General features: G+C 39.5%; 1 protein-coding gene and 1 long non-coding RNA gene across 3 annotated transcripts in view; one reads left to right on the top strand and one right to left on the bottom strand.

The window, feature by feature from the left end:
* The window catches only part of klhl13 (kelch-like family member 13), a 39,596-nt gene extending 14,559 nt beyond the window's left edge, over positions 1–25,037 (top strand). For both annotated transcript variants that reach the window (XM_044370591.1, XM_044370590.1), the window contains 6 exons: positions 9,594–9,735; positions 12,086–12,218; positions 13,456–13,652; positions 14,994–15,789; positions 18,801–18,914; positions 23,937–25,037. In XM_044370591.1, coding sequence (XP_044226526.1) covers positions 9,594–9,735; positions 12,086–12,218; positions 13,456–13,652; positions 14,994–15,789; positions 18,801–18,914; positions 23,937–24,424 — 1,870 coding nt within the window. In that variant the 3' untranslated portion in view covers positions 24,425–25,037. The remainder of the gene's footprint in view (positions 1–9,593; positions 9,736–12,085; positions 12,219–13,455; positions 13,653–14,993; positions 15,790–18,800; positions 18,915–23,936) is intronic.
* On the bottom strand, positions 2,264–4,299 carry LOC122995380. The gene is made up of 2 exons (XR_006406788.1): positions 4,190–4,299; positions 2,264–2,439 (listed from the first exon to the last, which is right to left on the bottom strand). It is a non-coding gene; the product is annotated as an uncharacterized LOC122995380 (long non-coding RNA).
* Positions 25,038–25,451: the final 414 nt, after the last annotated feature.

Below are 25,451 nucleotides of genomic sequence, written 5' to 3'. Positions count from 1 at the left end.
TTGCAACCTAAAATGTATTTTTCTGTCCAGTCCAACAGTCCACAACTCAGTTAACTATCATGGGGGACAAAAGAAATCAGAAAATATTCACATATGAGATGCTGGAATTTTCTTAAAAAATGACACAAAGCAATTGATTATTAATTGATTATAAAAATAGATGGTGATTAATTTGCTGTCATTTGACTACTCAATTAATCGACTAATTGTTGAAACTCTAGGACATTTTTCTTTGTTGCGCTTTTACACATCCTGTAATCAGTATTTTGAGTTTCCCCACAACAGTTCAATTAAAACCTACAGTTTCGATTTTTTAAATCTGAATTTCACGTGTGATTTCCAGCATTATAAAAGAGAAACTGTTTAGTCTGTGAATAGTGAATTACAGCTATCCGTTCAGTCGGTGAAGGCAGAACATTAATTAAGGAAAGTGCCAATTTTCATCAGAATGGGCAAAGCAAACAACATTTGTGAGACACATGGGACACAGATGTTTGAAATAGTCTAAAAGTGATAGCTTCCTTTTTTTTTTACTGTAACTCTATGAATGGATGAAAAAGAATATCTCCACTGAATAGATTGTGGCTCATTTGTGCAATTTTGATGGATTAAAAATGGCCGTATTCATTACAATGATGAACATTTTCACATTTTCATATTGCGATCCATCCACCGGCTACATTGTCACATTTTTATGCATTAAAGTCTGTTTGATGGAGATAGAGACGTATGAGAGAAGAATTTTAAGACTGTACAAGTGCTGCCTTTTCTTTGCCCTGCTGTGTGTGGTGAAAGGGAAACAAGGGCTTCACACAGTTCTCTGAAACAGAGAAATTACATTTTTTTCCCCCTCTCAGTTGTGGATTTTTCAGTTAAGTTGAAGGAGGAAATATGCTGTTGCTGCAGGAAAGGTAGAGAAGCTTGAACAAAATGTACATATACTAGTATGTTATAACCCATTGAATAGTCATAAGGCCATGTAAGTGTTTATAATGCTACTAATTGAGAATAACAAGATATTTTGCAATATTAGAAATCCAGGCGATACTTTACATGTACATTTACAAACAGGGCTTCTATATGTAAGGCCATTGAGATATAATCTCACATCTCTGCACCCACTATCAGTTCTGATATAGGGGGGAAAAAATGCCCTGGCTTGTTTGTATGTCTTTAAATCAATCAGAGTCGTCTTAGGTGGCGCTTAGCTCAGTATACAGCGTCCTTGCAAAATAGTGTCAGGGGCGGGGGAGACTTGATTTAGCCGTGGCATTGACGTACGTTGACTATTTTATACGACTTTTACTGATAAAAAAGACAAACATAACTCGCTATTTTCAGCGTGTAGGTTGCTAACTTGGAGGTTGTTGTTGTTGTTGTTGTTGTTGTTTCACGTAGCGACAGTAACATGCAGATAGCAGAAGGGGAGGAGAATGCCGACTGAAATAGTCGGCTAATGGCAGGCTTATACCCGCAGTCTACATCCTATGAGTCAGACTAACTGAGACACTACTGTGTTGTTGTTGTTGTTGCAACGTTGCTATAGTGATTTTTGAGGCTGTGGTCTTGGTTTGTGGTACTGATGTCATGTGTTGCATTATGTTGGAAGGTGTTTCTAAAATGTACTAATGAAAAACTTAATGTAATTTTAAACAATACTAAATTTACTACTGTTCAATTTATTGAAATCAAATACATCAATACCAATAAATTGCAATAGAATTGAATCAATCAATTTAACACTGTTTTATGAAAATGAAATGTATGACATTAACATTTATATTTTGTCATTTGGCAGAGGCTTTTATCCAAAGTGACTTACAAGCGAGGAAAGACAATCAAGCATTACAGGACAGTGACAGAAGTATTTTTTAAATTTTTATAATAAAGTAAGAAACAGTTTAAAGTAGACAAGTGCATATGAAATACCATAAATAAGAAGAAAGTAGTGTAACAATCGACAAAGTGCTACAAGGTTAAAGGGGCTCAAGTGTTGAAGTGTTCACAGAAGGCGTTTCTTGAAAGCACCGAGGGAGTCAACAGACCATATGGAGCTGCGTAGCTAATTCCACCATCACAGAACCACAGATGAGGAGAATCTGGATCGTGATTTCATACCAGGCAGTGATGGTATTACCAGACGTCCTTCATTTGCACAGCCATTTACACTATTTTGGGGTTTCTGCATTCCTATAGACGATACTTGAGCACTACTGCTTGATAAGAAGTTTTTTTTTCATGGTGTTGAAGTTTATTTTGTGTGTGTGTGTGTGTGTGAGTGGTTTGGATTCAGCTGCCAGTGTGTGTTATGCTGAGTATACCAGCCAGACCGTAGGAGTCTTGTGATCTTTTTGTCAATGGGACGGAGTTATGTTTGTAGAGGTAGTCTTAGGTGTTTTGCTTTACAAACCATGACATTGTCTGTCAGACATGCAGAACCTGAAATAGATGAGATTAATGAGATTTCTATCAATGCATGGCTAAGCATGACAAGACAGCAAAGCTATACTCATAAATCTTTTAAGACCCTTCCACTGTCATCCCAGGGGAGAAAAAAAAGGCCAAGTTGACTTTAGCTTCCTGAACTGTCACTGGTGGAAAGATGTTTTTTAAGCTTTCCACTGACATAAAGGGACTGGATAGACTGACACTCTTGTTCCTCTGACTTTCCCCTCTGCTTCATACTTTTTCCTTCGACCCCCTTCTTTCTCCTAGCTGTGCTCAAAACCTAAACTAAACTTTGCTGCTCATCCATATCATAGCATTCCTGTTATTTGTCCTTTTCATTGTTGTTAAAAATGTATTTTCCCAGGCTGTGAGAGCAACAGGTCTTGTTTTTTCATAGTATATGTGCATATTTATGCTAGCGTACCCTCACATTTGTTCAAGTTAGAACCTTAAAACAAAAACAGTCTTCTACACCATAACTATACATATAAGCAATGCTTCTTCTGTAATTTAATTGTTGCTATGAATTTGGCAGCCAACTGCTAATGTGATTGGGGATCAGAGATGCTTCCAGATTGTAAATATTACACTGGGAATCTGAGATATTACGTATAATCATAAGATCAAGGATTAGTCTTTTTTTTATTATTAAACCCAAAGATAAAGAGCTTTTATCTTCATCTATAATTTATAACTTGGAAAAAAATTGATTAAACTGGAAGCTTGTTATGGTCATTTTAATTGCCCCTCATTTTAGGCTTCTGACATACTGATTATTCTCTAGGAGATTATGAGTATGTATCATAATACATTGTCTGATGTGAGGTTTTATATATTTAGTTAATCTTCATTTTGTTAAAAGTTTGAACAATGTAGCACTGTCGGTTTGTTCTCCTGTTTGTCAGCTCATCTTGAAATGCACAGCTTTGATATTTCATACACTACTGAGAAACTACAATGAATGTGACAGGCAAAACTTTTTAATTTCAAATTTCTGACATTTTAAAAGACCAAACTAGAGCTGCAACAATTAATCGATTAGTTACCAACTATTAGATCAATTAAAAACTATTTTGATAATCGTTTACTCATTTTGAGTCATTTTTTAAGAAGAAAGTGTCCAAATTCTCTCATTCCTGCTTCTTTAATCTGAATATTTCCTGGTTTCTATAACAATAAACTGAATATCTTTGGGTGGTGGACTGTTGGTCGGGACAAAACAAGATATTTTAGGACATCACCTTGAGCTTTTGGAAACAGTTATCAACATTTCTCACCATTTTCGGACATTTTTATTTACTAAACGATTAATCGAGAAAATAATCAACAGATTAATCAATAATGAAAATGTTTGTTGCAGCTCTAATTTCAAACTCTTGTGTATAATTTTTATGAAGATTAGTGTCACAATCATTTTGAAACGTGAACACATAAGTCTTTGAAACATAAGACCCATCATCAGTCACTATTTTGTTGTGTTGAACTGTGATAGTGTCATATGTCAAATTAAACGGTGAAATGTGTGAATCTTTTTAAACATTATGTCAGAACAGAAACATGATACAAACACAACAGACTTTAAATAAACACATGATTGGCATCAGTAGCAGGCATTTGGCAGGCTAATAGTTTGTGAAATATTCTCCAGTTTTAAATAGATGGGGTTTTTTTTTGTTTTTTTTGCATTGGTCAGTGCTGAGCAGCATTAATGCTTTATTCATAATAATCTTCAAACACTCACTGGTTACAGATGTAGCCAGAGCTTCAGTCTCTGTTCTCTGGTGTCTTTGGGAAGAGCAGAACTTTTTACAGTATGTGGGATGCTGTAGCTGTTGTCTTCTTTGTTTCGTTCCGGCAGCCACCAACACTCCTTTGTGGTTTGGACAACCCACTCTCTCCTCGCTGCCTGTCCGACTTACCACCTGATGGGGTAAATGTACCAGTACATCGCCTGTGCTGTGTGTCAGTGTGATTGTGACCACTGTTTAAACCATCTCTCAGCGTTTAGCGGTGATGATGTTCACAGATTCCTACTAGTTGTTCATCATCGTCTCCCTGTAAAATGTTCCTTATTACTGATCCCATCCTTCATTTTAAAAATAGTACTATCTAAGTATTAATTATCAAAATCAGTTTGTAGTAGACCTTAAACATGTGTAGCTTAGATCATAGAGTTGCACCTAGTTTCCCTTACCTCTTGTGGTAGCAGAAACCTCCATGTTTTTGTGTATTTTGTCTTTGTCGTTGATGAATCCTCATTGTTCTTCCTACCTCTTGTACAGCATGTGAAAGGAATGACAATTAGATTCGATCTGACCTTCTCTTAATGTTTATCCATCATGTACCCCAAATGTCTTTTGGTCTAATCGCTAAAGTCTTGAAGAAAGAGGGCAGTCGACTGTAGCCGGCTGAAGTCTCCGCGGTGCGTTCGAGTGCAAAGATGTGACGACGTGAGGTGACACAAAGCGTTTGATCAGTCAGCCTTTGTCAGCTTTGAGGTCGGCTCGGAGTATCAGAGCCCTGAAGTGAAATTTCTTTGAGGTGAAAAAAAGGAAAGTTTTCATCCCACCGTTCCCCAGATAATGTAACTTTTTCTTTCAGTAAGACTAAATATGTCAAATTGCTCTCTGTTGCTGAACCTCAATGAGTTTTCTAACTAGATTACATGTGAGATGATAATCATGCACTTCCGAGTGACCTTATGTGATAATTATGACTCACAACTTTTCAAATAAATGTAGTTTTTTTTTTTGTATTTCCAGTATGATGTTCTTACTGTTTGTATGTTTTCATACCTCTGCATAGAGAACAACTCCCAGCATTTCCAATCAGTCTGTAATCAGTCACTGAGCAACAGTTGCTTTAAAGATAATTATTAAAAGGAGGACTGTTTTATATATTATTATAATTTATACATCACAAGACCCAAGACAAAATGGTAGTAGGCATTTCACCTCCATTCTCTGTTCATAAACAAAAGTAAAGCAAAAGTTTTGGATGTTTATACCTCATTTGCTCTTTTCCCTCACAAACAAAAGCACAACACCAGCAGCTATAGACCCTAATATGGAAATGCAAATTAAAGCTTTACATTCAAATAGTGAGTCTTGATTTAATTTTGTTGTTGTTGTTGTTTTTGTGAGCTTCTAAACATTAAAGACATTTTGAGTTGGTTATTGTTGGTATGTATGTCCTTAATCCTGCAGCTGAAAAGAATATTAAATGTGCACATCTTGTCCTTTGTTCTATTTCTGTGTCACTGTCATTGGAAGAGAGGATTGTTTTCAGTTAAAGTGAAATAAGTTTTGAATATCAGGCTGTCGGCCTAAATCTGCCACATTAATGAACGAGTTCATTTCAAACATGAGGAAGATCTGTATTGCTCTGACAGTAGCGTGCCAAACATTTTAATAGCCTGTAGAAGCTTTGCTTTATTCCAAAATGCTGAATAATATCCCCTCAAAGCACTCGGGACACTTTTTGCAAATGGTAAACCCCCCCCCCCCCCCCCCCCCCCCCCCCCAAAAAAAAATCAAGTCTTCATTTACACAAAGCCTTAGAATTGCTTCATTATATAAATAGTCCACCCAAAAACCATTAGTCTTCTACATCTGACAAGCGCTGCCTGCTCATAGGCCTGTTTGAAGACACAAATTTACTGCTATGCTGAGCCAGACATTTTTGTAAAAGAATATTTTATCAAAACCAGGCCAATCTTCATCTGAAAATGAACATCTTTAAACTCTCAGATGCCACATTCATTGACTATTCTGTCATCTCTATTTATTGCACAGAGAATAGCTGTAATATTTTAAGCCCCGTTTTCATTCAGTGCGTGAAATGCAGATCTTTATAGGGCATTGTGGGGGGTTTTTTTCGGGGTTTTTTTTTTACACTCCCATTATTATCAGTCACAAGTCATTTCTTTTGGTGTTACATTAACTTCATCAGCTTACTTAACTATTCTTACTTTCCTTAAAGAGAAGGGGTTGTTTCATAGCTGTTTTTTTTCAAATGACACTCTTCACACCACCGTTTTTCTTTTTAATATAATCATGTTCAAAAGGAAGTACACAGGAGTTTGACATCCAAGTGTAAGCAGTGCCATCCACACTGTTTATTTTATAACCTTTTAGAGACAGTTTTGCTGTTTGATAGCAGATGACAAATGCTCAGCTGATTCTTGTTTATCCAAAAACTGTACAATTTACCCAAATGAGCCTCACTCTCTAATGTCAGTTTTGTCAGCACAAAATGTCCTCGTATCCCAAGAGTATTTCCTTTGGGTCTCTGAGTCACACTTACCATCTTTCCACGTTCATTCTGTGTGGATCAGTTAAGAATTTTACATCAAGTTACATCACAAGTTGAGGTCTAGTTTTAGTATAATTTTTTTTACACATTGTTGTTAGACTTGTAGGACAAGGATATCATAAAGAACTGGACTCTACAGATTATGAAAAACGCTAAAATAACAAAATGCTCCTTAATTTAAGGCTGTTAAAGAATCCAGACAGGGTTCTGTTATCGTGTAGAATCCTTGGATTATAAATCAATTAGGGCTGTAGTCAACCAAAGAAAATCTTGGTCGACTAAAATCGTACATAATCTTCAACTAATTGATTAGTCGCGGGGGGTGTAACGGGATAGAGTGCACAGTAAACTCGGCAGCCACACATTTCTCTGTTCTGTATTTCTGTTTTGTGTCTTCAGGTTAGGCTAACCCATTGTTGCTAACTATGGAGCTAACCCCCTTCACTTTTCCAGCATTTGGGGAAACAACAGACGTGACTTTTTAGCATTTATTAACTGACACACTGTATTCTGTACTGTACATTTACTGCCAGACTGACAATTTACCGTTAACCCTTCCCTCTGCTCCGCTCGCATCCACCATCACTTCTCTGCCCCTCGCTCTTTCCCACTTGCTACGCAAACATACTCTTTAACGGAGCTACGCTACTAATAGTTTCCCAGGCAACGACAGAGGTTGACTCACATACCGGAACAGCGCTGCACAGAGACTCCCAAACGCTATCAATTTCAAATATTAAAAAATATTTTTTTTGGCCTGGTGGGGGTTCTCGTTGTGTCATTATGGAGAAACACAGATTCAGTACGTTCAATAAACGTTGAGTGTAGTTAAACCCAGTGGTCTCCATTAGGTTGGGCGAGTTCAAAGTTGTGAAAACAACGGGGGTGTTTTGAATAAAATAACACGGAGATTATTCGACCAATGAGAATTTAGTCGGACGAGAGCATATCGACCAACTACAGCCCTAAAATCAATTACATATTTCAAAAAAGTCTTTCATTTACCTCATTCATCATTAGCAGTGTTTGGTCTCCTAAATAGTTTTTCTCCCCAAGTGCTTAAAAAAAGAGAAATATAATGTCTGTACATGTTTTGTGGTTACATATTTCATGGTCACAGTACTGTGTTTCTAAAAGTCTAATCTTTTTTAATGCTGTGCAGCCCAGTTGTTTCATTTCATGCCCTCATTTAACTCAGAGAGAGACGATGCATCACATAACTGTGCGGTTCACTGAAGGAGAAAGCTTTCACACCCATCGGTGTCCTGCCTGAACCACAACACAGTGTCACTACATGTTAAAAGATCACATAATGGCCTGTTTACCAGCAAGCCTCTACACAAAGGTTACTTGCAGTTCCTAAGTGTAGTTAAAAAAAAAAAAAACAGAAGGGACACCCACACACTGTGTTCACTTGCTCAATAAAAATACTTTAATATATACAACGTTTCAGTGTCAACGACCTTCTTCAGGTATGTCTGAAGTTGCTAAGTGTAGGAATTTTTCAAAATCACATAGGTTAAACAAAAAAATTTTTCACCTTTTTTACTCATTTTTAAAAATGCTTTTGTTCAGTGATGTTTTTCTGTGATGCACCTTTTTATGTCCTGTGTCCTGAAGTCATGCTTATGGCCCCTAGAAGCCACATTATTCATTACAACTCACAGTACAGAAGTGTTGGATGGAAAATCAAAAATCAAAATCTTTTTGGGGGGTATGACGATGCTCAGCAAATCTTCAAAATAGAAAGGATTCATCAGCCAAGGAGCATGAATGTGTTAGATTTTGATATCTCTTGTACATGCGGAAACAGTCAATTGTGGCACTAAATTAATGGGCAGGGTGTCATTAAAGTACCATGAATCGTTCACTGAGTACAATGAATATCCACAACAAATAATATGTCAATCCAGCAAATAGTTTTTGACCAGAAGAAAGGTCAGGGGGTTACTGGAATCACTGGTAATGGTCATCTTCAGAGGACCATAAATATCCATGGCAGATTTCAGTACACGCTGACCAGTTGTTGACATATCTTGCTTTGGACTAAACAGTTGAATGGACACACTGACGTTCTTAGCTATTACTGGTGTTGTGGCAGACAGCGGATTGAATACTGAGCATGTGTGTGTTGCTTGTAGCTCGCCTATTTATACAACTAAGGAATTCAGTTTGATCATCATTTCGCTGTAAATAAAAGATTATTTTCACAGTGTGATTTCACAACACAATAATAAGTTGTTTATACTTCTGTTAAGGCATTTGTATAATATGTATACACATGTCACCACATAACTGCTTATATAAAGCACTGTTTGACTGTACCGTAGATTAATTCAGTGTTTGACTTGGGTATTTCACTATTTATTACCTAGACATTTGAATTCTTAATGAAAATATGATTGATGAGAGTCAGAACTAATGTTATGGAGAAAGATGTCTAGCTAAAGTTAATTGATCATGAGCTTTTTTCTCAGGGTAGATTAAGCTTTACAATGGTACACAAAATCAAATGTGGAAGCATCTCGTCACATTTAAGACCACTGAGTGGCCAGAGTAGAGCAGGCTGAGGTACTTTGAGGAGGGTGGAGCCACCAACCTTGTTCACTTCCCTCGCCACAATTTTCCCACCTGGTCCGCCGTTTCAGAACCTTCCAGTCACATTTTTCTGTAACAATTAGGCTACCACCACCCAACGTGTCCTTAAGTAGTGTCACTTTGAAAACTTCTCTGTCCTACTTTCCCTAAAATTAGACGGAAACACGTGTTTTTTTTTTTTTTTTTTGTTACCCTTTTCTGAAGTAAAAACTTTCTTTCCTTTTTCCTAATAGATCCCTCGTGGAGGACGACGACGCTCACATGAAAGTTGCTCTGGGCTATGGTGATATGGGCATCTCTGCTCACCTGCAGGCATCAAAGACTGGAAACACGCGGTTTTTCACAAGCAACACACACAGCTCAGTGGTTCTTCAGGTGAGAGTTCGCACACGTAACGTTAATGTCTTACAAATATGTGAACGTACACTCGAATGATGTTCACATTTTTCCTTCCTTTTCCTTTAGAGATCCTGTAAGACATGTAGACTGTGTACTGTAGCTCTGACTGTAAAATGTTGCTGCTTGCAGGCTGGTGAGACAGTGATTCAGATTTCTTTAGCATCAATTTTGAAATGAAATGAAGCCCTTTCCGAGTTAATCTGTGCTTACCCCAAGACTAGAAACAGGAATGTTTACTGTTACTGAACTTGCAGTTTCACCCCTTCTTAGAAATTGTCCACATAGAGCTGCCGCGGTATTGATTTTTTTCCTTACCACACAAATTAGCGAAGGCATTCAAACAATGTTGGTAAATATTAAACCTCAGATGTTATGAAATAATTGGTTTCTAACCCTGATTATAAGACGACCTTATATTACACTTAAATTTTGAAAAATACTTTTTGAATATAACTTAGATCATAGTATAGTTATATACTCACACACTCTCCTGCCAGGCTCTCAGAAGCATTTATAAGACCGTCAGTTTGTCTTTTTGAGCTCCTTATCATCTGTCACAGTGGTATTTGGCAGCTTGACCTATAACTACATTAAAGAGCCCTTTGGTATGAATTGTTGGATACAATTTAATATCTGTGTGGTTTTTGAGTGAGCACAACATGAATATTATGATCTATTGCTGATCAAGAATGTACAGAAAAGCTTTAATATACCTGAATGAATTCTTGAAGTTGACCTACTTTATTGTATGCAGTTGAAGCACATGGTATCATGTTGACATAGAACTTAAACTACCCTCTCATAGAAGTGTGGCCTCACTTCATAGCTCATCTTCCTAATGCTTACCATGCTTACAAAAAAGAAAGACAAAGAAAAGAGCTCTCATGTAGCAGAGAACTGAATAAACATCATAAAGATGATGGCACCAAGGACAAGCAGGAAGAGAAACTATTCAATCAATTATCAATTAAAAATTCTGCAATAAGATAAATACACAGCAAAACAGTGTGACTCAGCATCAGAAATCAATAACGTAAATGGATTTATGGATTTCAAGTTTAAGTACAAAGTAAGATACTGTATTACTGCATGAATTTCCAATCAGCATTTGCTGACTTTTCAAGCATGTCACCACCGATCTGCGCCAAGCTCAACGTGAAGTTATTGTATTGGCTGCTGGCATTGTGCTGTTCGCTGTTGCCACAGCAATGGCTGCCCTTCATCACCAGCTCTCATTGAAAATGAATGGCTGCTGGCTGCTTTTGCCGCTCATTAATGTATTGGTGTCAGGGCGAAATAATGATTTTTTCTCGGCTATCTTATCTCACACCCTGTATCACACAGTTACAGTAGTTAGTAGACTCAGCTAGTCTCAATTAGCTGATGCATTTGGAAGCAACCCCCCCATAAAAACTCACCACTGATGATTACTGAGGTTGTTGAGTTGCAGTAGTATGTTATCAATGTGTACTTTATGTTTTCTGCTTTTCACCCCGTTAGTGCTACCTGTCATGAATTTAACTTAACTTTTTTCTTCTTCTTTTTTTTTCCAAAAATGAAGTAAAATGCAAAAAGCAGTAGAAGTGGTAGTCAGTGAGGTCAGGTGTGTAGGTAAGTGAAACCATGTGTGAAGAATACGGTGTGACGATGTTTGAGAGCACACATGTGTGGACAGCCTCAGGTATGCAGCAGATTAAACGGTGAACATGTGCAAAATATGACTCTCCGAAGAGTCACTACAGTGGACTACATGTAAATAATCAGTACAGCCTTTCAAGTCACCAATAAGTGTATTTTTTAAGGATAAGGATGGGATTATTTGTTTTAAATATTAACAGTTTCCCAGACCAAACCCAGCAGTGAATTTATCTGTGTGTAGTGTAGTTAATTCCTCCATGCTGCCTATGTATGCCTACACAGAGACAATATCATGTAGCTGTAGCTTCAAATACATAATTGTGAGCCAGAGTTGGCAGTTAACATGCAAAGACAGTCAAGAAAACAAGCAGACCACGATCAGCAGGACGGCTTAAGTTAGACCAGAGGGCCGTCACATACCCTTTTGGGTCCATGAGCTCATGTCTGACAGGCTGTGGCTGAGAGGTATTTTGATTGATCTACTCTGAAACATGGAAGAAAAAACGCTGGCTGAGATAGATTTGTTTATGTTTTCGTCTGTGTCCTTATTGATGAGAGTTAGAGTAATTATGCAGTCTAAACCGAGGTCCACTTCTCTGCAGTAAAACCACCGCATACTTTAGGTCTTCTTGACGTAACTCACTGACATCATCTCTCACATGCATCTCTCACTTTTCTCCTCTTGTAGGGATTCGACCAGCTGAGGATAGAGGGTTTGTTATGTGACGTCACGCTGGTGGCTGGGGATGGCGACGAAGCTTTCCCCGTACACCGTGCCATGATGGCCTCCTCCTCCGACTATTTCAAAGCCATGTTCACAGGTGGGTCAACATAGCCTCACGCTGACCAGAACAACAATTTTACTGGTTCCAGTTAGGCTGATGTGTATTTCATGTGCTTCCTGTCGCTATGATTCATTCATTTGATTGCTTTTTATCTTCCTTCTTCCTGCACCGTACCCTATTGTAAAACATTTTTTATTCATGAGCATCTCCACGCTATAACATGGTCCCAGTTATGTCACTGTTATTTTTGCCACCTGAGAATTCACTCAGAATGACCTTGTGCCTACATCCCCCCTGTATTGTGTGTGGATCTATAATTCATGAAGGTTTCAATGTTATACTACTAACCTGACCATGTCATTGTTATGCATCCATGTTCGTGGTCATTTATACTTGTAATGAATGTAAATGTGAATTATTAGCCTGTATCTTGTCCTTGGTGCACTGTATGCAGAGGAAGAAGGAACCTTGAGTACTTCTAAATATTGTGTGAAGGGTATTTTAAGGAGGAGCAGATTAACTGTAACAAGACCAGAATCTACAGCTATGCTAGCAGGCTAAATGCTAATGTCAGCATTCTCACACTGACAATGCGAACGTGCTAATGTTTAGCAGGTGTAACGTTTACCATGTTCACCCTCTTAGTTTTGTATTAATATGTCGCCTCTTTAAATGAAGTTTTAATTTCTCATGACTAGAGCTTTTTATCATTAATTTAGGGCTTAAGTCATTTATATTACATACACGCATTACATAAATGAGCAACCAAAGGAGCAGCCGTCAGGGTAATTTTGGGTCTCATTTTGTGACAGTAATGGAAGTAAGTTTGGAGTTTTGGCATTTAAAGTATATGATTAAGATGAAGAAGGTTCTGCAATGAGAATAGAAGAGCTTGTTGAAGTAGCATGAGGGAGAAACTGTACTTAGTGTAGAGTGAGGGGTAGCTTAGTAGTGACGAGGGAGCTGTGTGAGCTTAAATGCTGAGCAAAGGTTTCTCCCTAAGACCTTCAATCCTGTCTGTAAACAGTAGTCCTTTGACACTGAATACATTTCATTTCCATTTACGCAAAATGGCATATGCATCAAAATGAAGTGATGCATTTTTGTTTTTGTTTTTTTAAAATTTCAGCTTATCTGTTATATAAGCATTATTCTGAAAAATCAAATAGATGCAGCTGTTCACAGACCTGTCAGTCAAATAGGATTATGTATAAGTTGCACCATGTGTAAGCATCTCCTTTTCTTTCTTATTCTCTTCTCTCTCCTGATGCAGGTGGAATGAAAGAACAGGATTTAATGTGTATCAAGCTTCATGGAGTTAACCGAATAGGCCTAAAGAAGATCATCGACTTCATCTACACAGCCAAGTTGTCACTCAACATGGAGAACCTGCAAGACACACTTGAAGCAGCCAGCTTCTTACAAATCCTTCCTGTACTGGACTTCTGCAAGGTCTTTCTCATATCTGGGGTAAGGAAGCAGACACACAAGCCACAACTGCACATCACACATCATCACAAACTACTTCACGAGTTGTAAATTAGCTGTTGTTTTCAATTTTATCTCATAACAGAGACACTAATGAACATGTGTTAAGTCGCTGAAATCCTGGTATCTTGTGATTTCAGCCAAACATAATTTTGAATAAATGCTGAGGTTTAATTAAATATTTTTTACCAAAATATTTTGAATTTAAACTTCTCTAGAAGTCCTGTAAGAGTGTCTGTGGGTTAGAGGAGGAGGCACATGCATAAAAGTATATTTCACAAAGGATTTTGTGTGGGTTATTGTTTGTGTGTCGGTGTATCTGTGTTCTTTTTGTGTCTGCAATAATGAGATGAAATATTTTATTATAATTTCTCATCAAATCTTAATTTAATTCTTGTCCGATCAAGACGTAGAAACTGAGCAGTTATCAGTGACTGACAGCAACAAAGACAAGTGTCAGGCAGTGAAGAAGAGGGTGAGGTTAAGTTGGACAGTTTTAGGACCAGTTGCCAGGCAGAATTAACAGTTGGTCTTGACAACTTTGCTACTAAGTAAAAACAACAGTTTTTGGTGTATTATTCAACTAACTTAATATTTGATTTGTGAAAAGGGCAGCAGGTAAATAGTTTGAAATGCACCAATTGAAAAAAGCAGCAGTCAGTGTGTATAAAAATGTCCTTTTTATATAGAAAATGTGTACAAAATAGAAAGAACTGCCCATAATGATGTATATTGATTTTGGCATGTTCAGAAGGTATGTGCTTGTTTTAAGTTTTGAATATATATTTAACTTTATCTTGTGTGTGTGTGTGTGTGTGTGTGTGTGTGTGTGTGTGTGTGTGTATGTGTATATATGTATATAAAACCTAACAAAAAATACTTTGTGTTAATAATTAGAGTGCACATTAGGGCTGCAACTAATGATTACTTTCATTATTGATTTTTTTTTTTGTAAATAATTGCCTATGCTCATCACAAATTGCTGGAGCCCATATTGAAGTCTTAGCATTGCTTATTGCTTATTTCTTATTTCTCTTGCCAGCAGTCTGAAAAACAAAAGGTATTACATTAAGTGATAAAACAGAGAAAAGCAGCAAATCCTCTTGTAAACGGCTTATGTTCTGTGTTACAGGTGTAGACTGGATGTTAATTTGTCTCTGACTGCAGCATCGCTCAGTGTTAAATCAGTGATATTTTGTAATTCAAAATCATTTTGTCCAAGTTTGTGCATATAAGTTTGGAAACTCCAGTTTTTCATGTCCTCAGATGTGTTTTCAATCTTAGTTTCAGCTTTCCAAGATTTTTATTTCTGCTTCCTTGCAGGTTTCACTCGACAATTGTGTAGAGGTGGGGCGCATTGCCAACACATATAACCTCACAGAGGTGGACAAATATGTCAACAACTTCATCCTGAAGAACTTCCCCTCACTGCTGGGCACGGGAGAGTTTGTCAAGCTACCATTTGAAAGGTTGGCTTTTGTACTGTCCAGCAACAGCTTGAAACACTGCACTGAGTTGGACCTGTTCAAGGCTGCGTGCCGCTGGCTACGCTACGAAGACGGTCGTATGGACTATGCCCCAAAACTCATGAAGAACATTCGCTTTCCCCTCATGAACCCCCAGGAGCTCATCAATCACGTGCAGACAGTGGACTTTATGCGCACCGACAACACCTGTGTCAACCTCCTCCTGGAAGCTAGCAACTACCAAATGATGCCCTACATGCAGCCAGTTATGCAGTCAGAACGGACAGCCATCCGCTCAGACAGTGCCCACCTGGTCACGCTGGGTGGTGTTCTGCGGCAGCAGCTAGTTGTTAGTAAGGAGCTGCGTCTGTTTGATGAGAAGGCTCATGAGTGGAAGGCGCTGGCACCTATGGATGCACCTCGCTACCAGCACGGCATTGCAGTCATCGGCAACTTCCTCTACGTTGTGGGAGGCCAAAGCAACTATGACACCAAAGGCAAGACAGCAGTGGACACCGTGTTCCGGTACGACCCTCGCTACAACAAATGGATCCAGGTGGCATGCCTTAATGAGAAACGTACCTTCTTCCACCTCAGTGCACTCAAGGGACACCTCTATGCTGTCGGTGGAAGGAATGCTGCCGGGGAGCTCGGTGAGTTTATTTCCCTGCTTGTTTGTTTTATCTCTCTTGCAACAGCAGAAGCCTTTAATTAATATTGTATGAGTTTATACACTTAAATATCAAGGAGTAGTAGGAGAAAGAATGTGCAGTTTAATAAGATATACTAATGTTGGTAATCAAGTGTTGTGCCTACACATTATTTGCTGTGTCAACATGTCGCTTTACATAATGTGTGTAATTTAATCAAATTTAGACGATGTGCATATTATCACGAACACCTCTACAATCTAATGACATTTCAACATATGCAGTATTTCCTCTGTAAAGCTGAATGTTCAGTGTTAGTTGTCACTGTGTCACAGACTTTCTGTTCCATCACTACGATTGATTCATTTTTTATAAGCTGTATTTTGGCAACATTTTGATGGGTTGGTAATATCGTGAGGCCTTTCAATGTTCTTTCACTTTGCAATATATTGCAATTCAATACAACAAAACCACAACCTGTACTCTTAAGAACTTACTGTAGACTGGAAGCAAAACGTTTCTGATACAGTCTCAACAAATATCTAAAGATTAAAGTGTACAATGGATGTGTTTGTTGCAACGCTGTATCAGATAACGCTGAACTGTAAATCCTGAGACGCAGCTGAAGCCGGGACATGAACTGTAATGCCAGAGAGGATTAAGATGCAAGATGATTTGTCACTTGTATTCTCTGTAATTGTAAAGAGGTCATATCAATGCATCTTGACTCAGTAATCTGCTGTTTGTAGTCAAAACATTTTTTTTTTATTTTATTTTATTTTGATTCACAATTCAACCTTACATAACACAACATATATCAGTTCACTGTAGTTTTATTGTTGATGCTGAGTAACCAATCTGGAATCTCAGCAGCCGTAACTGTGGACCACAGCGAGGTGCCACCCAATACTTAAATTAAGCTCTGTAACTGCAGCGGACAGAGGGCAGCCACTGTGCGAGCAGTCTTCTCTTCTGGGTTATAATTAGACCAAAGAACACGGCCCCAGTTCACTGCCTGTCCACACAACTGCCTTTTTCTGCTTTACGTTTCACTGCCCTTTCACTGCATGTGGTTCAGCCCTGATGTTTTTCTAGATGTGCCCGGCCCCTGCAGTACATTTGTTGAATCTTGGCAGTGTCACAGGGTGTGGTTTTGTTGTTTGTCTGAAATGGACGGATTGTAAAAGAAAAGCTTAACAAAGTGAAACGGGTATTTACAGTAGGCAGCTTACCATCTTAACGCCCAATACGCCTACTACTGTGCTGCTCCTGTTTTTAAAATAACACAACAAAAAATATATATTTTCGGGTGGGGTAGTTTGTGTGCAACACAGGTTTGTCAGACAAATCATTCTATTTTACAGTAGTATCAGAGATTCATTTCAACATTGTATAACTCACAGTCACGCCAATGAGAGAAAAAAAAACAGAAAGCGTTCAGTTTTAATGGTCTTTTAGGCTCGAAGAGGCTCTTTTTATGACCTGCTGTACAGAAGCAAAATGTTCGTGTCAGAAAGGATCTCTAGGTCATTTGCAGCCTTTTCAAACAAAGAAATATCTTAAGTGAACTGAATTTGGTAATAAAGATGTTCTTTTTTCCTATCCTTTTAATCCTCTGAGATTATTGGGACCAGTCAGACTCCACTGATCATTTACAGTCTCTTTTTCGGTCCGATTCCTGGGTTCTGATGCCATGTTGGGGACCACTTTTAAGAAAACCATGTCAGAGAAATACTGTATGCTGCATAGCAACTATTACAGGATGTCAACAGCTACCAGTTTGACCGCCAACCTGCACGGAGAGATGTTCATTCTGTATGAATGAAGCCTTTATAGGTGACTACAGATAGTAAATAAGCTGTTGTTCAGTTTAAATCTGTGTACTTGTTCAATGGATGGATATTGGTCTCTGGTCTCTGTAGGTAAATCAGCAGCATTTAGAGATCATTCGCATTTCAGTTTCTAACCCTGCTCTGCAGTTTAGATCTGCTCAGTACAGCTGTTGTTTTCTGATATGTTTGTACTTATTTCACTGAGCGGCTGCAGGATTACGTGCACTGCTCAAGGTCACTTTGATGGTAGTTGTTGAGCAAGCAGAGTGAGATATTCACTCATTTTTCCCGCTGAGATTTTTCTGCAGCCTTGCCCAGGGATGGCTCAGAGTCATTTGTGGTCCTCAGATATTACTGCTGTATTTTGGAACCAGTATGATTATTTTTCATCATTTATTTTCAAGTCATTGATTTAACCAAAGCCTTTTTAAAAGCTTCACAGTTTCATCCCTGGAGTTCAGCTGAGACTCCTTATTGTCTTTAGTCACTGTTTATCACCAACAACTTTTTTTTTCCATTGGTTACATATTTTGTGCTTTATCTCCACCCTTGTTTGTGACATGCAACCAAAAAATGCAGTCCTCCTTATCCTCTTATATGACTTTCCTCGTATTAGAAGATAACAAGAACGCAACTTATCTATGTCCCCGTGATGCTGTGGTAAAATCTACACTTGTGCTCCTCCACCACAGTGTCTGATACAGATGCTAAAAAGCGCAAAGCACAAACTCTTGCTGTAATCTCTAAATATCGAGGATTTCATCTTCATCGAGGTAAAGTTCTCGAAGCCTAGGCTTCCGCCCAATCACAACCCTTTCCCAAGCAGACACGGAGCCCACAAATTGATGGACTCTGGCTGCTTGTTAAGGGGTCGCCAAGCCACCAATTACTCACCTTTTAAGCATCCTTCTTGTATCCCAGTGTCTCTATTCCAGACTTCGGGAGATTGTAAGATCGTAAGATGCTTTATCTTCAAGCCCCTGAGGATGGTTTCGCTGTTTCCTGTGCAGTCAGTGCTGGTGGGGTTGTGGGGATGTGTACTCGGTATTTAAATCAGTGTTTTAGCTCCCACGCCGAGACCCTCCAAGGCCTCATTTGCTGCTGTTTGTCCTCCTTAGTTGTGTCTTGACCTACTTTCTACTAATATGTTCTTTTTTTTCTCCCCTCATCTTTTTCTTCAAGCTACTGTGGAGTGCTACAACCCAAGGACAAATGAATGGACATATGTTGCAAAAATGAATGAGCCACATTATGGCCATGCTGGGACAGTGTATGGCGGTTATATGTATATTTCAGGTAAGTAAGTTCATTTTTAATTGGCCCAAATAAAGAGGGTTATGTTTTTGAGAGCCTCTGTAACAGCGTACGAACGTATAGGCAGTTTAAAAATAGATTTCATGTCTGGCAGTCATAATTGCGTTGTGATTTCCAATTAGATATTTCCTTTCTTCTCACGCATTTCATGGCGGCAAACAGCTGATTATACCTAATAACATTCAAGGCTATAAAATGTATTCAGAAGTTACCTCGTCTGATACCTTTCCGCCAAGCTCCGCTGCATTTATCAGCGCGTAATGCCATGAGTCATTGAGAGAACAGTGTTGCTGTGTTTTGATCACGTTCAGTGGAAATATTGAAACTGAAAAAATGTCAAGATACAAATGCACGTATTTGTATAACTTGCTGCATCATAAAATTCGACTTGATGTTGCTAAAATAAGCTCCTGCTGCATTTGGTGAGATAAAGTGTGGCGCAGATGTGCCAGTTTGATTTGTTAGATACTTGTCAGAGATTCAGTAAGAGTGCTTTTTAGCACTTCTACAAATCAATCATCATTCAGAGCCCTCGCACACCGACTCAACTATGCTGAGCACGCAGGTGAATTTAGTTCAAGTCTGTGGGGGGGTCAGTGTTTAGGGCATAGGGTGGACACTGAGGTTGGACCTTTGGACCGTCAGTACTTGCTCTTTAAGTGTCATTTCAGTACTTCTTCACTTCATAGGATTGAAAACAAATCCCGCGTTATGGAGATGAGCCCTAGTTTCTTAGTGTGACAAATCCAGAGCGATGCTACAAAGGAAGGGGGTGGGGGAGGGGGGGGGGGGGGGGGGGTGGATGGGAAATTGGGAGAGATGGAGCAAAGTAGAGGACTGAAGCCTGTGTAGGAGGTGTAACACAGAAGAGCCTGTGTTAATCCCTCCTGGCCGTGGGTACCGTCATCGTTGTACAACACAACACATGAGCATAAACATTGTTCATAAAAGGTTTCCAGCAGCGTAGGTTTTTTTCTGTATATTTTTTGGCATCTCAGTAGTAGGGAAGTAAAAGAACTAAAGGGAAAGAGGGAGTTTATTGTCATCCATACACTGAATAGCATCACTGAATAACAGTTACATGACGACCAAATTATCTCTAAACACATTTACAAAGTGTCAGCGGTTATTGTGCTTTATACAGATCATTTCATTCATTTTAAAAAATGTAACTAGTGAAACTGGTTTAAATAAAAATCTGTGGACTAGTGGAGCTATCACAAGTAACAATGTCAGAATGTCAACCCATGCACATGAGTGTCTATGGACTATTTAAAGAGATGGTATATTGGTATTTGGGATGTCTCTTTAGCCTTGGTGAATGAACATACATTAACGTCTTTGCATTAGTCACATGCTGTACTTACCAGTCAGAAGGCTTCTGGCAACTAAAAATAAAATATTGAAAACCTATTAAGCAAAGTATTGAGCTTAATTTCAATCTAAGATGCTGACCTGCCTACACCCCATTTTATTTGATGCACTCTCTGATTTTAATGACTGTGCACACAACCAGTGAATTTAATTTTCTAATCCACAAATCTCATTATTCCTGCAAAACACACTACCTACCGTTTCAGTTATCTTTCATGTTTTTTTATGTTTTCAGCTCCTTACAGTCATTTGCACAACTGTTTTTAAAAAAGCATTTGCTTGTTTTGTTTTTTTTTTGATCTCATGCTAAAGATTTGTCCCTTTTTTTTAAAAAATATAATTGGAGTGCTGCAGGAAGAATTGTCACTGTGTGCATGCATGTGAAAAAGTTAACAGTGCATGTAGCCCTTTTAATTTCACTTCATATGAGCCAACTCTGCTGGAAACAGGCAACACAGGAAAAAAAAAACCCTGCATACATAATTATTATCATTGTTTATATTAACAAAAAAAATTTAAAACATGTTTCTAATTAGTTAATATTGCACTTGGCAAAAACAAGAACTGCTGCACATGATTTGGCAAGCCTAATATTATAGTGGAGCGTCGATGAAAGCCACATTTACACTTTTTAAAATAAATAAACTGAAATGATGAATAACAGAGTAGTCACGGGCTGAGCTTATCTGCTGGTAGCCAGCTGCTTTTCAGTCATTTTTGCCTCAGGCTGCACTCTGCAGCGCACAGTATTTATTGCTCACCCTTATGATATTCTAATGGTTTCCTTTTTTGTTGGGTTTCATGTTGCAGTGATGCACTCAATAGCCGGCCAACAGCCTGGCAGATATCACCATTGTACCAGCTGGCCGAACTGTGACACGATGTCATGCTTTGCACCTGCAGCGGCTGAAACTACGTGTGTGCAGAAACGAGCGTTTTTTTTGTGTAACAGGATAGAGCTGGTTAAGCAGTTCTGTGAATACGGGTCATAACACAACCGATAGCCAAGCAGATCATAATGGGTGCACATTACACTGTTGGACGAGCCGGGAGATTGTCGTGCTTTTAATACAAAAGATGCAGGTAAACGAGCATGACCAAATTAGAGGGATTTTGTTTCACCAAGGCCCCTGTAGCACCCCTGGTCTTGAGGGGAGGAGGAGGGGGGGGGGGGGCATTTACAGTCCTGCCGTGCAAGGTGACCCATGCTGAAGTGCAGTTCTGTGTCCGTCTGTCACAGCAGATCAGGTCACATTCTCCGGCTGCGCTGCTGAGCTGTCTGAAGGTATTCTGTCAGCCGGATGAACCTGACAAATGCACTCAGCCCACAGACCATCACAGCTCAAGTGGTGTGGCAGAGTTCAGACATGACTACTGAACCAGCGCAGAGCCGGCCACACCGCCTCCGGACTGCAGTCTTATCTGAGAGATTAAGATCTGTGTGAAGATCCTGTGGTCTTACGATTCAAACTATTTTTTCAGTTATTTACAGGGTCCTCTACGAAAAGAGCAGAGTGGTCTCTGAGTAATTTAGGTTTAGCTGTTGCAATCACTGAAGCTTCATAGACCAATGTTTTTGTTCTTATTTTGAAATTATTTTTTGTAAAATTTTAAATTTTAAATTCAGCTTCGTTGTGATATATTTTTTTTTTGAGTTATAAGTTACGGGTTATTTGCAGAGAATTTCATCAGTGTTGGGAGTGATACAGCCTGGGAGTAAGCTCACTTTGGGTGGAAAGGTGGAAGTTGCACGTCAACATTTTTGCAATTAAGCTGATTTGCCAAGGCCATTTAAAATGGGCTCATGACAGCGGTTCTTAATTAAATTATTTTATGCTGAAAAGGGTTTTGACCTGTAATGTCTGCAAGCATTTTCCACACTTGATCATTTTTGAAATATCGTAGGTATTGACATAACTGCTGCTTTAGCAAATGATGCAGTCCGTTCAATTGCAAGATCTCACATATCTCATTTTCCAGACTGAAATGTCAAAAGGTCTGTCAAAATAAACCCGACAATTTGACTTCAGGAGTGACGTCATGCTCAGTGGAGAATTGCAGGTTAATGAATATTTCTTAACTGAATGGGGCCTATAAATGAAAAGCACTGTGAGTTTTAACTGAAATGATTTTAACTTGCTTAAGAATACAGAGCTCACCATATGTTCATGTTGATCCATATGTTCCTAGCTTTACTATGGAAAAACAGATTACTTCTAACTGTAACCTGTTTTTTTTTCTTTAGTGATGTGCATCCTTGAGGGATTTTATTGTTTTGGGGGTTTTTTTCGTTCTGAGACGAGCACAGATTGTTAGAAGTTGATATTTATACCAGAGCTTAAGTCTGGACACTCTTAATCATTGTGAGGTATTTTTAGAATCTGCTGAGCCCCGCTTTTTTTTCTGCCTCACCTCTGTGTCTGCTCTCCATCTTCTCTTTGGGTCCCACTTGTGCCGGCACTGATTCCAGTCAACCAAGCAGGTCACTGGCTTTACAAGGGGACTCAGGCTGAACGGGGGGGAATGTGTTTATATGGTAAACCGTGGGCATACGCAGCGGAAAATACAAACAATAACCCAGTCAGTCTCTCTTGTGCTGTCTATGAAGGGCAAAAGCTTTTAACCAATCTCTCTGAGTGTCTCACTAATGGCACTTATTAGACATTAGGATCCTGGGATACTGATCAGACAGGGAAAGGCCAGAGCCCTTGATCTGAATCCAATAGCAGCAGGGCCTCTTGAGAGGAATTATAAGGACTTTACGTCGACTCCAGCACTGTTTGCTTGTCAGTGTTTTAATAGCAGATTTGCCCCGTGGTCTACTTGGATAAAGAAAATGGATAGTCAGCCTATCTTTGGATGTGATCAGTTAAAGGAGGTGCAGCATCACAGATCTGAGTCATGGCAGCTGAATAGACAGCTTAGGCCTCAACAATAAACCGAGCGCACGATCACTGGGCAGCAGCAAAAGAGGGATTCAGCCTGTATTCGGCATGCGCTGCAAATCTTCACTGCATTTGCTCCTAGTCACTCTGCCTAGGGGGGGGAGGGATGGGCTTGCTTCCACCCAAATGCATGCTGGGATTGTGTTCCTCTTTATTTTAAGCCTTCCCTGTAGACATGTCCTGTTTTTCTTTTTTTTTTTTTTTTCCTCCCCACTTTCCCTCAGCTTTTTGTGTCCCGGCATCTACAGTCTGTTTGTGCGTATGTACATGAGCACTTTGTAATGGTGTTCATCTTTGTAGTGAGTGATCATCATCAGTATTATTTCACATTATAGAAAAGAACGAATATTGACGTCGCTCTAGCTTGTAAAATTACGGTTTACCCTGTTTATCGTTTGCAGAGTTTGATTCAAGCTTTGAGAAATGAGGATACAAAGACGTACAGACTTTATCCTGATTCTGTCTTTATAATGCTACTGAAGCAAATGTGACCGCTTCCAGTGTTGTGGATTTGGGCTCTACATGGCCTACATACATGAAAATGTAGGTTGACACGGTTTAATCAGTCACTGATCGTTGTGATTGACAAGTCTACAAAGCTGTTTTCCTCCTCCAAATGATCAGTGTCAAGGCTAATTAGCGCTCTCTCTCTTTTTCCCTTTTTTTTTTTTTTTTCTTGCTGCAGGGGGAATCACTCATGACACTTTTCAGAAAGAGCTGATGTGCTTTGACCCAGATGCGGATAAATGGACTCAGAAAGCACCCATGACCACAGTGCGCGGCCTCCACTGCATGTGCACGGTGGGCGACCGCCTCTACGTGATCGGGGGAAATCACTTCCGGGGCACCAGCGACTACGACGACGTGCTGAGCTGCGAATACTACTCCCCCGCCCTCGACTTGTGGACACCTATCGCCGCCATGTTGCGCGGCCAGAGCGACGTGGGTGTGGCCGTGTTTGAGAATAAGATCTATGTGGTGGGCGGGTACTCGTGGAACAATCGGTGCATGGTGGAAATAGTACAGAAGTACGACCCCGAGAAAGACGAATGGCACAAAGTGTTTGACTTACCCGAGTCGCTGGGCGGCATCCGAGCGTGCACACTCACAGTTTTCCCCCCTGAGGATATCTCGGGCTCGCCCTCCAGAGAGTCGCCCCTCTCAGCACCTTGATGAGTAAAGGGGGGGAGCCCCGTTTTGCTCATACCCCCATAACCCCCGCCCCGACCACCCAACCCCCTCAACAAACACACCTTCTAGACATTGTTTGCACTTCCTCTTTGGACAACATCTGTACTGCATCCCCAAGTATCCCCCAAACCCACCTCCCCTAAAGCTGTGCAGAAACCCCCTCCCTAAGTGATTAAACCTACATACCGATACGGTTTGGCAACCTAATTACACGTTTATGTTGCATACTCGGTATATTTTGGCAGGAAATACCTTGACTTGAAAAGTGACTTTGCAAATCAACTTTTCTACCTGATGTCGACAAAGTTTTTTCTTATGTCTCGTTTCTTTAGTCGTTCTACCTTGAGACTACCACACTGACTCTCTCTTCTAGTCTATGCCATGTTAGATGCAGGTGACCCCCCCCTTCCCCCGCCCCGGGAGAGCAGAAGCGTAGGGACAGACGAGCCCCAAAAACACAGCTGGTTTTTAACTCAGGGGTTGGCCCAGGCCCCATCAACGTCTCTCTTACAGTTTCAGTTCTTTCCTGCTATTGCTAAGAAACTGTTAACAAAATGGTGTTTTCTAAATTTAATAAACATGATTTTGAAAGTAATGAAATGTTGTCGTCATTACTGACTGCAGCAGACTCAGGACGATCCTCAGAGGCCTTCGAAAAGTCGAAGTTAAGTCACGTAAAGCCTTGTGTGGTTTATCTTAATGTCGCCTTAATTTTATTGTGATACGTTTCTACGTTTACGATGGATGGATAGTAGACTGGTTGGTGTGGATTTACTGTACATACAGTAGTTAAGCTAATTGGATTAGGCGGTCATGGTGGATGATCGGAGTGAAACCCTTTGTCTCCAGTACAAGATGTGTGGTCCTTAATCTGCTGTGAGAGAGAAGTTGGCTTCATTTATCTTTGTTTTGTAAATCTCACTGTAATAAATGAGCTGCAGAGGTGAAGTGTAAGATGAATCAACTTGTCTGTAGGGAACGGTTACTTTGCTTACCTGTATTAACAGAT

The sequence above is a fragment of the Thunnus albacares genome, chromosome 13 (genome assembly GCF_914725855.1).
Source record: "Thunnus albacares chromosome 13, fThuAlb1.1, whole genome shotgun sequence".
Taxonomy (NCBI): Eukaryota; Metazoa; Chordata; class Actinopteri; order Scombriformes; family Scombridae; genus Thunnus; species Thunnus albacares.
Note: the sequence above shows the minus strand (reverse complement) of the source record. Positions and strands in the feature narration are given on the sequence as shown.